This window comes from Microcaecilia unicolor, chromosome 6 (genome assembly GCF_901765095.1).
Source record: "Microcaecilia unicolor chromosome 6, aMicUni1.1, whole genome shotgun sequence".
NCBI classification, from domain to species: Eukaryota; Metazoa; Chordata; class Amphibia; order Gymnophiona; family Siphonopidae; genus Microcaecilia; species Microcaecilia unicolor.
This window is the reverse complement of record NC_044036.1, coordinates 4,413,012-4,429,441: the sequence shown is the minus strand read 5'-3', so window position 1 is coordinate 4,429,441 and position 16,430 is coordinate 4,413,012. Positions and strand designations below refer to the sequence as shown.

Genomic DNA, 16,430 nt, shown 5'->3' with positions numbered 1-16,430 from the left:
GCCGCTCCTCGGCAGTGGCCCAAGGGCTCACTTTTCCTCACCAGCATGACAGACGCAACCCCTTTGTGGGCGAAACACGGCCTGTTTCGGGCAACTGTCAAATACAGTATCTTCAATAAAATATTTTGGATAATATATTTTTGTTACATTTGTACCCCGTGCTTTCCCACTCATGGCAGACTCAATGCGGCTTACATGGGGCAATGGAGGGTTACGTGACCTGCCCAGAGTCACAAAGAGCTGTCTGTGCCTTAAGTGGGAATCGAACTCAGTTCCTCAGTTCCCCAGGACCAAAGTCCACCACCCTAACCACTAGGCCACTCCTCCACTCCTGATCTGCTTGCTCATTTTCCACGTTGGATTTCGCAGATCGTTTGGGCCTTGCTGTTTTCTGGTATCTGATATCGCTGCCTGGATGTCCCAACCTCATCTAAAACTTAACATGGCCAAAACCGAGCTTCTCATCTTTCCCCCTAAACCTACCTCTCCTTTCTCTATTCTGTGGATGGCACTCTCATTCTCCCTGTCTCATCAGCTCGTAACCTTGGCTTCATCTTTGACTCCTCTCTCTCCTTCTCTGCTCATATTTAACAGATTGCCAAAACCTGTCGTTTCTTTCTCTAACACATTAGCAAAATCCGTCCCTTCATCTCTGAGCACTCTACCAGAACCCTTATCCACATTCTTATCACCTCTCGTCTTGATTATTGTAACCTGCTTCTCACCGGCCTCCCTCTTAGCCATCTCTGTCCTCTTCAATCAGTCCAAAACTCTGCTGCGCGACTCATTTTCCACCAAAGTCGCTATATTCACATTTGCCCCCTCCTTAAATCACTTCATTGGCTCCCTATCCGTTTCCTTATTCAATTCAAGCTTCTCTTATTGACCTACTACTACTACTATTTAACATTTCTAAAGCGCTACCAGGGTTACGCAGCGCTGTACAGTCTAACAAAGGACAGTCCCTGCTCAAAGGAGCTTACAATCTAAAGGACAAAAAGTGACCTATAAGTGTATTCACTCTGCTCCTCCGACCCTACCAGGTCTATATTGCTTTGCGTCTTTAAAGCGCGGACGAAATGATTTTGCCTGGGATTTAGACTTATCCTCCGGCAAGCGACCTTTAGAATCTCCAAGGTCCTTAACAATCTGAGCCAACTCCTGACCAAACAGGAGTTTTCCTTTAAAGGGTAATCGAGCCAGCCTGGACTTCGAGGGCAGATCAGCAGCCCAATGTTTTAACCAGATCCAGCGGCGAGCAGAAACCGCTAACGAAACTCCTTTAGCGGAAGCTCGAAGGATATCGTACAACAGATCCACCAAATAAGCTAGCCCGGACTCCAAAAGCAGCAGAACATCAACCAACTCATCAGGCGAAGCTGCCTTCTGCACCCAAGAGAGATATGCTCTGGCAGCATAAGAGCTGCTGACCGAAGCCTGTAACGTCAAGGCCGCAACTTCAAACGAAGCTTTAACCGCAGTTTCAAGCTTCTTATCCTGCGGATCTCTGAGAGCTGCGCCTCCCTCAACAGGTAAAGCAGTCTTCTTTGCCACTGCCAAAATCAACGAATCTACCACAGGGAGACGCAAAGAATCTAAGTCCTCCTGTCTCAAAGGGCAAAGCTTGGCCATCGCCCGTGCCACCCGCAAACTAGCCTCTGGGGAATCCCACTGCGCCTGAATGAGCACCTGCATAGCCTCATGAATATAAAAAGCTTTAGAGGGTGGTCTAGTGCCACACACGATGGAAGAGCTTACCGCAGGGAAGATTGCGGATTCTGGGGGAGACAAATTCAGAACTTTTAATGCCTGAATAATGAAAGGAATGAGCTCTTCCCTTCTGAATAGCCTTGCCGCGGTGGGATCATCCCCTTCACCTGCGGGCAACTCCCCCTCTTCTAATAAATCAGGCAAAGACTCCCCGGAGTCAGGAGCCCCATCCGAATCTGAATGTTCGGAATCAACAGGCGCAACCTCTTAGCCGGCTTCTGAAACAACACTGAGCACGAGGGAACAGAGCCCCCCAAAATGGCTGCCGACTGACCCTCTCCCTCGGATCGCATCAAAAAAGCTTTGTGCATTAAAAGCACAAATTCTGGAGAAAATCCCCCCATATCTGTTTCCTCCGAAAGAGAAGGCTCTGAACTATCCCGTACAGACGAAACACCAGCTGATTCTACCGCTACACACTCCTGTGAAAGCGGCGGTAAGTCAAAAATGGCGCCGGTGGATGCACGCGCTGCCCCAGACAGAGGTTTTCCCGCCGACTGAGAATCACTTCCCTCAGGCGGTTCGCCGCTCGACCCGCGGTCTGCCTGCTCCAAGCCCGTTTTCCCCATCGTGGAACAAGCCTCGCAGGCCCCCGACGCAGACCTCCGTGCCCCGCAGCGCGAACAGCGCTTAATCTCTGACTGCACCGACATAACGCTAAAATCCTACCTTCAGTCCACTCAGCCCTGCTCACGCTCTCAAGTTAAACGGAAAAACTCTTTGAAGAGAAATTCAGTCCCAATATGGCTGAAAAGAAACTGTTTCGTCGAAATTTCTTGTCAGCGATTTTTTTTTTTTTTTTAAGAGGCAGGAGAGGAAAATAGCTATAATCCTTAGAAGAATTAGCTGCCAGCTGACAAGGGGAGAAGGGTAGGGACCTGGCACCACCAGGTGTATCCCAAACTGTGCTCCAGCACCTCAACCCCAACGAAGGCTCAACACACCCATGGGAACGGGATAGGAGCCTCAACAATAGAGCTGCACTTTATGCACCCTTCTACCTGCTAGATAGAGAGAATACTGAAGTTAGATTGGCTGCACATGCCCTCTTGTGGCGAACTTCGGTGTTCTCTCTATCTAACCTGCTAAAGGAGGGACATAACCCACAAGTCTCTGGATTGATCTGGGGACGCTATGGAAGAATCCATTAACTGATGGGATGTACAAAAGCACTCCCTTCACAGGGTGGGAACAGGCAACTCCGCGAACAAGCACCTGCGCTCCAAAACTCACATCAGGCGTGGATGCTGTTAAAAAAACACCATCCTGGAAGCCCAGGCCAAATATATTCTGCGTATTAAAAAAGGAGGACAGAAGACCAAAAGACAGCCGGCATGGTTAAAAAGTGAGGTGAAGGAAGCTATCAGCGCAAAAAGAAAATCCTTCAGAAAATGGAAAAAGGAACCGACTAAAAATAATAAGAAACTGAATAAGGACTGTCAAGTCAAATGCAAAGCGCTGATAAGGAAGGCTAAGAGGGACTTCGAAAAAAAAGATTGCACTGGAGGCAAAAACACAAAGTAAAAATTTTTTTTAGGTATATTAAAAGCAGGAAACCGGCAAAAGAATCGGTTGAACCACTAGATGACAGAGGAGTAAAAGGGGCGATCAGGGAAGACAAAGCCGTAACGGAGAGATTAAATGAATTCTTTGCTTCGGTCTTCACCGAGGAAGATTTGGGTGGGATACCAGTGCCGGAAATGGTATTTGAAGCTGACAAGTCGGAGAATTAATGAATTCTCTGTAAACCTGGAGGATGTAATGGAGCAGTTCTACAAACTGAAGAGCAGCAAATCTCCTGGACCGGATGGTATTCAACCCAGAGTACTGATAGAACTGAAAAATGAGCTTGCGCAGCTATTGTTAGTAATGGAAAAATTATGTTCTTACCTGATAATTTTCTTTCCTGTAAGCTCTTTGAGCAGGGACTGTCTTTTTTCTATGTTTGTGCAGCGCTGCGTATGCCTTGTAGCGCTATAGAAATGCTAAATAGTAGTAGTAGTAATCATACCAGACCAGTCCAGACTAATGGGTTGTGTCCATCTACCAGCGGAAGGAGACAGAGAAATAGTTTCAAGTAAATCGCCCCTTAAGGGTATTGTGCAGCCTTGAATGGGTCAGTATTTCGAATAGCCAAGCAATGATGCTCTGAAGTCTAGAAGAAAACACAGTTAATACCAAATAGGCAAACTCTTGGGGCCAATATGCAGAACCTCACTGTTCCTGCTTGGCCAAAGGCAACTGCAACCTCCCCTCACAGTAAAGTAAGCGGGAGGGAATGGTCCATACTGAACTTCCTCAAGCACAGAGATCTACCCCTGAATCCGGGGAAAGAACTCCGTGATGCCAAGTAACAGGAGTCATACACAGCTGGCACAACAAGTGGTAGGAGATTAAATAGAGAAGATGAAGTAGGCAGTGCTGTAGGACATCCCAGCGTATTGAAGCATCGTGGAACAGCCAGGGATACCTAAAGGAAACAACACTCTGACAGACATTAGCCAGGGAGGGCATCTGGACTGGTCTAGTATAATTAAAGGAAAGAAAATTATCAGGTAAGAACATAATTTTTCCTTCCTTGTCATTTATACCAGACCAATCCAGACTAATGGGATGTAGCAAAGCAGTTTCCCAAAAGGGGGGGGGGGGGGGGAGAAGAATGCAGAAGGTTGAAAAATCAACAAAGCTATACACATAGCAAAAAACTGATCAGCAGAAAAGGATTCGAATATCTGAATCATCAGGCTACCAAAATGGATCAGAGTTAGACACTAGAAAAGGAACTGAAGCCGTAGGACGTAAAACAAACGTCCTGAGGAAAAGAAAAAAAATTACATACCCCTGTCCCGACAGTAGTAAAAGAAGCAGCAAAACATGCTCATGCCAAAGGACCCCCCTTGGAAGGAAGGCAACAGTCATATCCGAGCAACAAGGAGAAGAACTGTCTCTCCTACACCAGGATCCACTTCTCCAAACCCTGGCAGGACAAAGACTAACTCCCAAACCTGCCGGTCTGCCTTGAGTCCAAGATGGTTGGATGAAGCGACCCTAACAAGTACTAGGAGTATGCAACCCCAAACAGTGCGCCACACTTCAAAGAAAAAAGGAAGCAAGGCCCAGGAACCACCCAGACCCGCGCCTAGTGAATCAAACTCCACAGAACAAGAAGTGACTCCAGAGTAGAGAAAACCAAATAACTGGAACGCTAGTCTCTCCAGAACCATGAAGAAAAAAAGACAACAGCATACCAGGGTACAACCTTAGAAAGAGTACTCCTCAACCAGCTCGCTTTGGACTTAGGGATGAAAGAACAGAGCCAAGAGAACAAAAGGAGACAAAAAGAAAGTCAAGAGCCACACTGTGGAGAAAAGACCCCCAAGGTGCCAAGAGGCCACAAAAGGAACAGAGACTAATTCAAACTCCAGCAATGGAGAAGCTTCTCGCCAGCCACCAAGAGGCTACGGCAAGAAAAGGTACCACAGGAATGGTAGCTAACAGGACAGCCTTATCTAGCAGTCTAAAATGTGGTATGCCACAGCTGCTGAGTACTTTAGCCAACCTGCAGAAAAAAGTTGGGGCTGATCAACAAGGTGAAAGTGCCCAACAGGCAAAGGTGAAAATATGCTCCACAGTCAGAGACTGAACTGTGCTCAAGGGACAGAAAAGAAGCTGCACTCATCAGGCAGAGTAGGATCCGTGCTCAACGAGAGCAAACGGATTTGCACTCAAAGCGCACAAATTGAGCCATGCACCACGGGCAGAGAAATAGTTGCACAACTCTGGCAAAGATAGAAATGCACTGAACAAGCACAGTAACAGACAAAGGATGAGCAGTGCCCCACTGAAAGAGCTAGACGTTAGAGGTACCTGCAGAACTGAAGCTGCGGTAGCGATGGAACTGTGTATAAAACGCAGACAAGGAGCTGCTTTCCACACGCAAATAAGGAGCTGCGCTCTGGATGCCAGCAAGGAACTGCGCTCCAGACGCCAGCAAAGAGCAGCACTTCACACGCCGCCAAGGAGCTATGCTTTCTATGCAGACATGAAGCTGTGTAGCACCTGCAGTCACAGAGCTGTGCTCCACCACCCAATTTGCAGAGAAGAGTTGTGCTAAACATACAGAGATGGAGCTACATTCAACAGGCGGTGGAGCTGCGCTCTGCACGCAGAGAGGGAGCTGCATTCCATATTCAAAGAGAGAGCTGCATGCCACACACAGACAAGGAGCTGCGTTCCACAGGCAGACACAGAGCTGTGTTCTACACGCAGACACAGGACTGTGCCCCACGCTGAGACCTGCAGAGAAAGAACGACACTGAACCTGTGACATAGTAACATAGTAGATGACGGCAGAAAAAGACCTGCACGGTCCATCCAGTCTGCCCAAAAAGATAAACTCATGTGTGCTACTTTTTGTGTATACCTTACCTTGATCTGTATCTGTCTTTTTCAGGGCACAGACCGTAGAAGTCTGCCCATCACTAGCCCCACCTCCCACCACCGGCTCTGCCACCCAATCTTGGCTAAGCTCCTGAGGATCCATTCCTTCTGAACAGGATTCCTTTATGTTTATCCCACGCATGTTTGAATTCTGTTACCGCTTAACGTGCAGAGATGAAAGGCTGCAGAATAAGCAGCGAAGGAACTTCACTCAACATGCCATGATAGAGCTGTCCTCAACATACAGCGATTGAGCTAAAGCCAACCTGGAACTGTGCCCAGAATGCAGCGATGGAGCCGTGCCCAACATGGAACGGTGGAACTGCATGGAAAAATGAAGCCGCCCTCAACATGCAGCGATGGAGCTGTGCTCAACATGCAACGATGGAACTCTGCTCAACAAGCAAAATGCATAAATGGAGTCCAGGAGAACAGCCAGAGAAGAAGGTGCTGCCAGGAGGCCAACAGGAAAGGAGCACAACTTGTGGAAATGCAGACCTGGCGCTGCACTCCCCTGGCCCAGAGGGACTAAACTACAAGAAGAGAAAGCCACGTGCCCCCAAGAGACACTCTCGGCCCTCAAGTGGTCTCTGAGCCACAATGACCTCCCTCCTAGGCAACTGATATGGAGCAGCAGTCAACGTAGAGAAAGAACTCCCACCAAGAGGGAGGTAAGCATCACAGAGCTGGAATCCTCAGACCATAGGGAGCAAAATGCAGCCATAAGGCAGTGAGGAAGAAACAACTCTTGCCAGGCCAGGAACAAAGAGGAAGCTGGCCACTAACACCAAACTGAGGCAAAACCAGCTAAGGGAGAGTCAAACTCCAGACCTAGAACAGATCCACTTCCCTGCAGAAAAGTAGAGAAAAGCGCACAGCTAAGAGGCGATAATCCAGATGCACAGCAATAGATCTGCTCAGCAGGAAAGAACTGCGTCCCTTACATAAAAAAGGAAGGAGTGCCAAATATGCCAGGAGAGAGGCGCCTAAAACCAGAAAAGGCAAAATCCGCCTGTGCCAGGCTAAAACTCCTGCCCGAAAGCAAGGGAAGCAAGGAAGAGCTGTGGCAAGCTAGTCCTAAAAAGGCACATTCCCATAAAGAGACACTGAACTGACTCCAAGCAAAAGACTGGCAAGAATGATGCTCCTGAGGGTACTTGGAAGAGAGATTTGAGCTAGCAGTTGCACACCAAGGGCAACTTGGACCCTGCAGACAAACCAGAACAGGAGGGATCCACGGGGCCGAGAGAACCAGAACCTCCCTACAGAAGGGAGGAAAAACTGCTGCCAAAACAAGAATCAAATAGCAGGGGCGTCTCAAGCAAGATGCCAGAAGCAACAGAGACCAGACGGTCTGAAAAAGAACTGACCAACAGCCGAATAAGGCTGACAGGAATGAAAGAAAAAATAGCCCTGGACTAAAAAGACCGAGCCTGCACCCAAACAGGCCAGCAAGAGACTTCCTCCACTTTGGAAATGGCAGACTAAGATCTCCGAACCACAAAGGTACAAGTTCCAGCAACGGGGCCGCCCTCTAGGACTGTGAAGAGGAGAAAAACAACTGAGTTTCGTGATCCAGACAAGAGCAGTGCCCCACAAAAAAAAAATCAAAGCAACTGGTACCAGCTCAGAAGGATTCAAGATCAGAATCAGACGCCAGCCAGCAAAATTCAAAGAAACTTCGCAAGCGGCCCCCTAGAAAACATTGCCAAAAGTGGGAAAATAAATCAGGAGGCAAGAGAAAGAAGGAAAAACAAAGTTTACCTCAGTGGGAGAAAAGGAGGGAAAAACAGTTTCCTTTTTTAACAACCTTCTTCGCTAGTGACAGGAATAAATAAAGGTTTACCTCAGAGGCAGAAATTCTGATATACCTACCACCACAGAAGATAAGAACCTCACAGGGCCTTGGTAATTTTCTTTCCTTTAGTCACAGCAGATGAATCCATGATCCCTCCCTGTCTGACTTTGTTTTTTGTTCAGATCTTTCATGCAGATATAAATCTCATTGGGAGAAGTTGGAAAACAGTTATCAGAATTTCTACATGATGTTCTATTACAGAAGGTTGAGATCGTCCCTCCTTTGATGCTCCTGTTATGGAGCGATTGTTCGCTGTGAGGAAAGTATATGTTATTATACCTTTATGGTTCACTCTGCTTGGAAATCTCAAAAGGCAGTTGGGGCTAGCAGTCCTAGAGGCACTATGGTCTTTCACTGTTCTCTATCTCCACCTGCTGGTAGGCAGATACAACCCATCGATTAATGGATTCATCTGCTGCTGATGACAAGGAATTAATATTTAGTCTATTCCTTGAAAAAACATTTTTTTTTTTAATCAACACAAGCCCAAGAAGAAAATTCACCTAGCAACCACACGTGTTCTGGTTACAAAATAATGGTACTCACCTGGTGTTTTAGAAGGAGTCTTACTAGTGCTGTGTGATCTGTTGGCAACTTTCATAGGAGAGCCTGTGCTACTGTTTCCAGATGTGGTCACTGCTGTGGAGCTACTGTTTTCTTTTGCCTTCCTCTGCCACCGAGCCAGTGGTGCATTTGTGATGGGAGTATCCAGCCTAAGGATACTATTAATATCATTTTCAAACACAAACTGCGCCATGATTGCAGACCTGCAAAACAAAAAACCCTTGATGACTATACTGCATAAGCTCAAGAATTTGACATTTCTGAAGTACTCAAGTGCCTCACACCTTTACCACCAGCGATATATTAGTTGTGGCATCCCTAATATAAGAGGAGAATGATGACAGTACAGATTCCCTGGACAGAACCGCCGCAAAATTCCCCAGGGTCCGGTATCCAAGAGGGGCCCGCCCAGTGCTAGCATTACTCTCCTGTTCCTGTGCGCGGAAGCACCACAGAGCAGAGTACTTCCTTCCTGCCGCGTTCAAACAGCCTCTTTGGACACGGCAGGAAGGAAGGAAGGCTCTGCACTATGGAGAGCAGTGCTAGCTCCAAGCCCTGGGGAAGTTTGCTGTGCACATGAGCAGGACAAGTAAGCGGGGGGGGGGGGGGGGGGTCGGGGTGGTGTTTGCCCCGGGCTCGGCTGTGTCTCTCGGCGGCCCTGTCCCTGGAGCTTAGGGAATGAGGCAGAAGAGGATGAAAATTATAGTACTCACGGGAGAGAAAGAGGACAAAGATGAGCATTACTCCTAGGATAACAGATTCAGGAAGGGACAGGAGAGAGAAAAAGAAAAAAAAAAAAAAAAAACTTCACTCCACGGTAAAGTTCACCTATGGCTCTTCTCCCTCTTCCCTGAATCTTTTATTCTGGGGTAACATTCAAAAGAGGGGCGAAGGGGAATGACAGATGAATGTTACCCCAGAATAAAAGATTCAGGGAAGAGGGAGAAGAGCCATAGATGAACTTTTCTCCAGGGGTAATAGATGGAGGGAGGGTAAAGGTTCTTCTCAATGGAACACATTCACAGAAACAAAGACAAAAAAAAAAAATAAGAGCAAAAGGCAGATAAAGACCATATGGCCTATTTAGGCTTGCCAACTTTTTGACAAAGGAAAAACCTGACCTGCCCTGCTCCATGCCCCAACCATGCCTGTCCCTTGTCCTAATCCACCTAAAGTTGCATCCTTTCCCCACCCCCAGCTGTCTGCACTAGGGTTGCCATCTCACAAGAAAACAAATTGCCACATGTTCTATTATGTCACAAACTTTACATAACAGAATAACTTATGATTATGGAATTCAGATAAACCAAATATATAGCAAGTATATTTTTCAAACTTTTTATTGATTTATGGGAAAATTAGGTTCTTACCTTGGTAATTTTCTTTCCTTTAGTCATAGCAGATGAATCCATTACGAATGGGTTGTGTCCTTCAACCAGCAAGGGGAGATAGAGAGCACTGAAAAACCATAGTGCCTCAAGGCCAGCTAGCTCCATCTGCCTCTTCAGTATTTGAAGCTTCCAAAGCAGTGTTACACCACAAAGCATAGCAACATGAACTTTCCTCACAGTGGATGAACGCCCCAGAACAGGAGCAGTAATTCAAAGGAGGGACGAACTCAACAGAAATCCTGAAGACTGTTTTCCAACTTCTCCCAATGAGGGAACATATCTACAGGAAAAACTGAACATAAAATTAACATAATGAACCACTGAGGGAGGGCTCATGGATTCATCTGCTATGACTAAAAAAAAGAAAATTACCAAGGTAAGAACCTAATTTTCCCTTCCTTGTCATCAAGCAGATGAATCCATTACGAGTGGGATGTATCAAAGCAATCCCTAGATAGGGTGGGAACAAGCCACACCACACGCCAGCACTTGTGCTCCAAAATGCGCGTCTCTCCTGGCAGCCACATCCAGCCTGTAATGTCGGGCAAAAGAGAGCTTAGAAGCCCATGTCGCTGCACTACATATCTCTTGAAGAGAGAGTGCTCCAGTTTCAGCCCAGGAAGAGGAAATCGCTCTTGTGGAATGTGCCTTAAAGTCTTCAGGCGGAGGCCGGCCAGACAGCAAATACGCTGAAAAAACAGCTTCTTTGAGCCAACGGGCTATAGTGGCCTTAGACGCTGGAGACCCTCTGCGCGGACCTGACAATAGAACAAAAAGATGGTCAGAGGTCCTGAAGGCATTTGACATGCGCAGATATTGCAACAGAGCCCTTCGCACATCCAGAAAGTGCAACTGCCCAAATGAATCTGGAAATTCCTCTTTCGAAAAGGAAAGCAGGAAAATAGGCTGGTTTAGGTGAAATGCTGATACCACCTTAGGCATGAAGGAAGGCACTATACGTACCATAACTCCGACTCTGAGAACTGCAGAAATGGGGTCTCGACAGGACAGCGCTTGGAGCTCAGATACCCGTCTCGCCGAAGTAATGGCCACCAAAAATACCGTTTTTAAGGTCACATCCTTCTCCGAAGCTCGCCTAAGCAGCTCGAAGGGTGAACACTGAAGGGCCTTTAAAACTAACCCCAGGTTCCAGGCCGGACAGGGAGCCCGCACAGGAGGACGGAGCCAAAGCACCCCCTCTGAGAAACCGTGCTACATCCGGGCAAGCAGCCAGGGAGAGGCCAGCGACCTTACCTCGAAAACATGCTAAGGCTGCCACTTGAACACGCAGGGGAATTATAGGCCAAGCCTTTTTGTAAACCATCCTGCAAAAAGTCAAGTATCGGCGAGACAGAAGCCCACATGGGCGTGATCGCTTTAGAAGCACACCAAGCCTCAAACTGGCGCCAAATCCCGGCATAAGCCACGGAAGTGGAACGCTTGCAGGCCTGTAGGAGAGTGGAAATGACTTTACTGGAATAATGCTTGTCTCTCAATTGCGCCCTCTCAATAGCCATGCCGTAAGACCATAGCGGCAGGCGTCCTCCATGGTTACCGGTTCCTGTGACAACAGATTCTGTACCAGAGGTAAAGGCAAGGCAGCCTCCACCAGCATCCGCCGGAGGTCCACATACCACGGCCTCCTGGGCCAATCCGGGGCGATGAGAACCACCTCTTCTTGATGGAGCCAAATCCGCAGGAGAACTCGCCCTATCAAGGGCCACGGAGGGAACACATACAGGAGGCCCTGAGGCCAGGGTTGAGCCAAGGCATCCAACCCTGCCGAGCGAGGATCTCTCCGTCTGCTGTAAAAGCACGGGACTTTGGCATTTGCGCTTGAGGCCATAAGATCCGCTACGGGCGTCCCCCATTTGGCACAGATCTGCAGGAATACTTTGTCTGCAAGTTCCCACTCCGCTGGGTCGATTTGATTCCTGCTTAGATAATCGGCTTGCACATTGCTCTGACCTGCTATGTGAGCTGCTGACAGAAACTGCAGATGTAGGTCGGCCCAGTGGCATATCTGAGCGGCCTCTGCTTGACACTGAGTGCCGCCTTGTCGATTTATGTAGGCCACTGCTGCCGTGATGTCCGACAGAACTCTGACAGCCAATCCTTCCTGGGTGAATTGAAAGGCCAGAAGCGCCTGAAATATCGCTTTCAACTCCAAGCGATTGATGGACCACGCCGACTCCTCGGGTGTCCAGACCCTGGGCATGCCTTCCCCGGCAATGTGCACCCCAGCCCTTCAGGCTGGCATCTGTTACCACCAGGCACCAATCGGGGAGCGCTAGCAGCATTCCTCGCCGCAGCATGCTGTCTGAGAGCCACCGCTCCATACTGAGCCGGGTTGCAGGGAGCCACATGAGTCTGCATTGATAATCATGAGATATGGGAGACCATCGTTGAAGCAGGAAACACCGCAGAGGTCTCAGGTGCGCTCTCGCCCATGGCACCACTTCTAAAGTGGCCGTCATCGACCCAACAGCTGGACAATGTCCCAAGCTCACGGGCGAAGCATCCTCAGGACCAGACGGACCTGGTTCTGAAGCTTGCACCAGCTTTGCTCGGGTAGGTATACATACCCCGAGGCTGTGTCGAACCGGACCGCCAAATATTCTAGAGATTGAGAGGGGGTCAGGTGACTTTTGGCTAAATTGACGACCCAGCCCAGAGATTGCAGAACTGAGACCACTCTGGCTGTAACATGACGACTCTCTTCTGCAGAGTCCGCTCTGATGAGTCAGTCGTCTAGGTACGGGTGAACCCGGATACCCTCTCGCCTGAGAAAGGCAGCTACTACCACCATTACCTTTGAAAAGGTTCGGGGAGCTGTGGCGAGGCCAAAAGGCAAAGCCCAAAACTGGAAATGTTTTCCCATCACCACAAAACGCAGAAACCTCTGGTGCGAGGGCCAAATTGGAATGTACAAGTAAGCTTCTTTCAGGTCCAAAGACGTGAGAAACTCTCCTGGCTGTACCGCCGTAATGACGGAGCGCAGGGTTTCCATGTGAAAATGCCGCACTCTCAGAGACTTGTTGACTTCTTTTAAGTCTAGGATTGGCCGAAAAGACCCTCCTTTTCGCGGCACCACAAAGTAAATGGAGTAACAGCCAGAGCCATGTTCGGCGGGAGGCACCGGGCACACCGCCTCTAGGTGAATCAAGCCTTGTAAGGTCTCCTGTACCGCCGCCCGTTTGGCGGCAGAACCGCATTGGGACTCCACAAACCCTTCTCTTATCGGGGCATTGAATTCTATTCTGTAGCCATCTCTGATCAGGTCCAAGACCCACTGATCTGAGGAAATCTTGGCCCACTCCTCATGAAAGAGGGAAAGTCGTCTTCCTATAACAGGGAGCGAGGAGAGGGCCGGCGCACCATCATTGAGAGGGTCGCCCTTGAACTCCAGGCCTTGAGCCAGCTGCTGCGGAACGCTTGTCCGAGCGAAAGGAGTTCCTCTGCTGAAAACGGGCACGAGAAGTGAACCCAGCAGAACGCCCCGGGCGGTACCTTCGAGCTTCTCTGAAGCGAGGTCTGTAAGAGGAAGGAACCGCATGACCCTTGGAGAAAGGCCGCGGCCTGTCCTCGGGTAAGCGCTGGGGTTTAGCATCCCCCAGGCCTTTAACAATGTTCTCCAGCTCCTCACCAAATGGAAGGACTTGAAAGGGCAACTTCACCAACCTTTGCTTAGAGGCCATGTCACAGCCGCCCAATGCCGTAGCCACAACAGGCGGCGAGCCGCCACAGCCATCTGTTTAGCCGAAGCTCTGACCAGATCATAAAGTGCGTCAGCCAAGAAAGACAAGGCCAACTCCATCCACGGTGCCAACTCCGCAAGGGGCTCCGCGCCATCTCCGGGCTGTTCCACTGCCTGTTATAACCAAGCAAGGCAGGCTCGGGCAGCGTAACAGCTGCATGCAGACGCCCGTTAGGATAGGCCTGAAATCTCAAAAGACCGCTTTATAGCTGATTCAAGGTGTCGGTCCTGCATGCCCTTCAGGGCAAGTCCTCCTTCAACTGGGAGGGTAGTTCTCTTTGTCACAGCTGTGACTAGGGCATCCACTTTAGGCACAGCTAGGCACGCCAAATTCTCCTCACTTAGAGGGTATAAATTGCCCCATAGCCCTGGCAACTTTCAAAGGCCACTCGGGGTCAGCCCATTGAGCTGAAATAAGCTCTTGGATGGAGTCATGCAAAGGAAAGGCTCGAGCAGGCTTCTTAGTACTTGTCATCCTCGGATTAGCAGAGGAGAGCTCAGCACTCGCAGGATCTTCAATAGAGAGGGCCTGCAGTGCATTAGAAATAAGCACTGGCAGCTCATCGCGGTGGAAAATCCTCACCGCAGAAGGATCATCCGGATCCAGTGGCAATCCTGCGCCTTCCTCTGGCTCTCCAGACCACGAGGGCCTGCCAGACCCCTCAGGCTCCAAACATCCCGACCACGGGGGAGGGGGGGGGGGGGAAGGAACCGGGTGTGCACCACTCTCTGAAGGGGAATCCACCCTTCTGCGCTTGTCCTGCGGCCATCTGTCAGGAGAAAACGCACCTGACAGTAATTCAAGGCCAGGCTCTACTGGAGGGGACACAGGCAGCCGGGCCGATTGAGACCCCTGCGGGAGAGCTCTTTTTAACATAAATGCTTTATGCAGCAGCAAAACAAATTCAGGGGAGAATGGCTCACCCTGGCCTCCCGGTTCCAGTCCGGGGGAAATGGCTCTCATATTAGCCTCCATTCAAGGCTCTCCTCCAGGCTCACACCCCTCCGCCTCAGTGGGGGTCGTGCCATGCTGTTCCAAAATGACTCCCACTGCCAGCTCCACGGAGCGGGAAGCAACCTCGCTCGCCATGCTCGGGCCGGCTCTGACGTCAGAAGAGCACGATTTACAGAGCCCTGCTGCTGATCTGCGCTTGCCACAACAGGAACAGCACTTTAGAACCTCCGCAGCCATCGCCAAAAACGGCGGGAAATTCAAAATGGCGGATTCACGCCAAAATCATCCCGAACGCGGGCCCTCCCCGAAGGAGCTACCAAATGCTCTTACCTCCCCAGATCGAGTCCACAGAGCTCCTATCCACAGCACAATCAGAAGAAAACCTCTTTTCTGATATCACAGCGCTTCTAGCGCGACGCTTTTTTTTTTTTTTTTTACGCTGTGAGGAAAGTTAGAGGCAGCAACACAAGAGGCAAATTTTCCACTCCGGAGGATCAGTAGCGTGGGAAAGGCAGTGAAAGGGCGAACCTATGTGCCTGCATCCACAGTGTGGGCAAAGACAGGGACAGGACTTGCCTATGTGTCTACATCCACATCGGGGGTCAGGTAAGGCAGGGAAAGGGCAAACCTATGTGCCTTTAAAGTGGGCACTACCAGCCACAACACCCCTGCTACAACTGTACAACTGGCAACAGCACAGGAGCCACCCCAGGCAGATTTTCTGAAGGAGCTGAATAAGCTGCGACCACCCTGCTGGGGAGATAGAGAATACTGGAGAGGCAGATGGAACTAGCTGGCCATGAGGCACAATGGTTTTTCAGTGCTCTCTATCTCCCCCTGCTGGTTGATGGACACAACCCACTCGTAATGGATTCATCTGCTTGATGACTAGGAATTCTAAGTTTTAAGTAACCCCCTAAATGTGTGATCTGAGGAGACACCTCCCCCCCCCCCCACCTCTAATCCCCTAAACGTGTGACCCTGAAAATGGTGACAAATCAAGGTCAGGTATACACATGAAGTATCACACACCATACGAACATACCCCAGAGGGCGGCAGTTGAGATGTTGGGACATTTGTTTACTACTTTATCTTTGTCAGAGGATATGGTGTCTTTGTTGCAGGAGATGGCAGCTCTACCACCGGCTGCCTTTCAGGTGCTGTGGAGGACTTGCAGCTCATCTGCATATCCTTACAGCCTTCTCCGGGTGACATCCAGGTCCCACTCCGATCCACTCAGGGCCTCCGCTCTAGGTGCCCAGCTCTCCCACCAGGTGCTGTGGATGACTTGCAGCCCTTCTGCATTTCCTCATAGCTGTATCCGGGGTGACTCCAGTTCCACCCCGATCTTCCCAGGGCCCTTGCTCCAAGTGCACAGTTTTCAGGTGCTTTTTGGCTAGGATCAGGCGACCCTCAGGGGGAGGAATGCTGGCTTCGGCCTAACCCCTGGTAAGCCTTTCCTCAGCTGAGAGGTGCCCAGCTCTACCACCAGCTGCCTTTCAGGTGCTTTGGAGGACTTGCAGCTCATCTGCATATCCTTACAGCCTTCTCCGGTGTGACACCCAGGTCCACTCCGATCCACTCAGGGCCTCCGCTCTAGGTGGGCATTTTCTCTTTACATCTAATCTTCTTCCCAGTTGCTAAAGTACCTCAGTCATTTATGGCCCCTATTCACATTCTCTTCCTAGCCCTGT

General features: G+C 49.6%; 1 protein-coding gene across 1 annotated transcript in view; it reads right to left on the bottom strand.

Annotated features, from left to right (window-relative positions):
• The window catches only part of CDC20 (cell division cycle 20), a 251,137-nt gene that overhangs the window by 225,902 nt on the left and 8,805 nt on the right, over window positions 1–16,430 (bottom strand). The window contains 1 exon segment of the mRNA XM_030207534.1: window positions 8,615–8,835. Coding sequence (XP_030063394.1) covers window positions 8,615–8,825 — 211 coding nt within the window. The 5' untranslated portion in view covers window positions 8,826–8,835.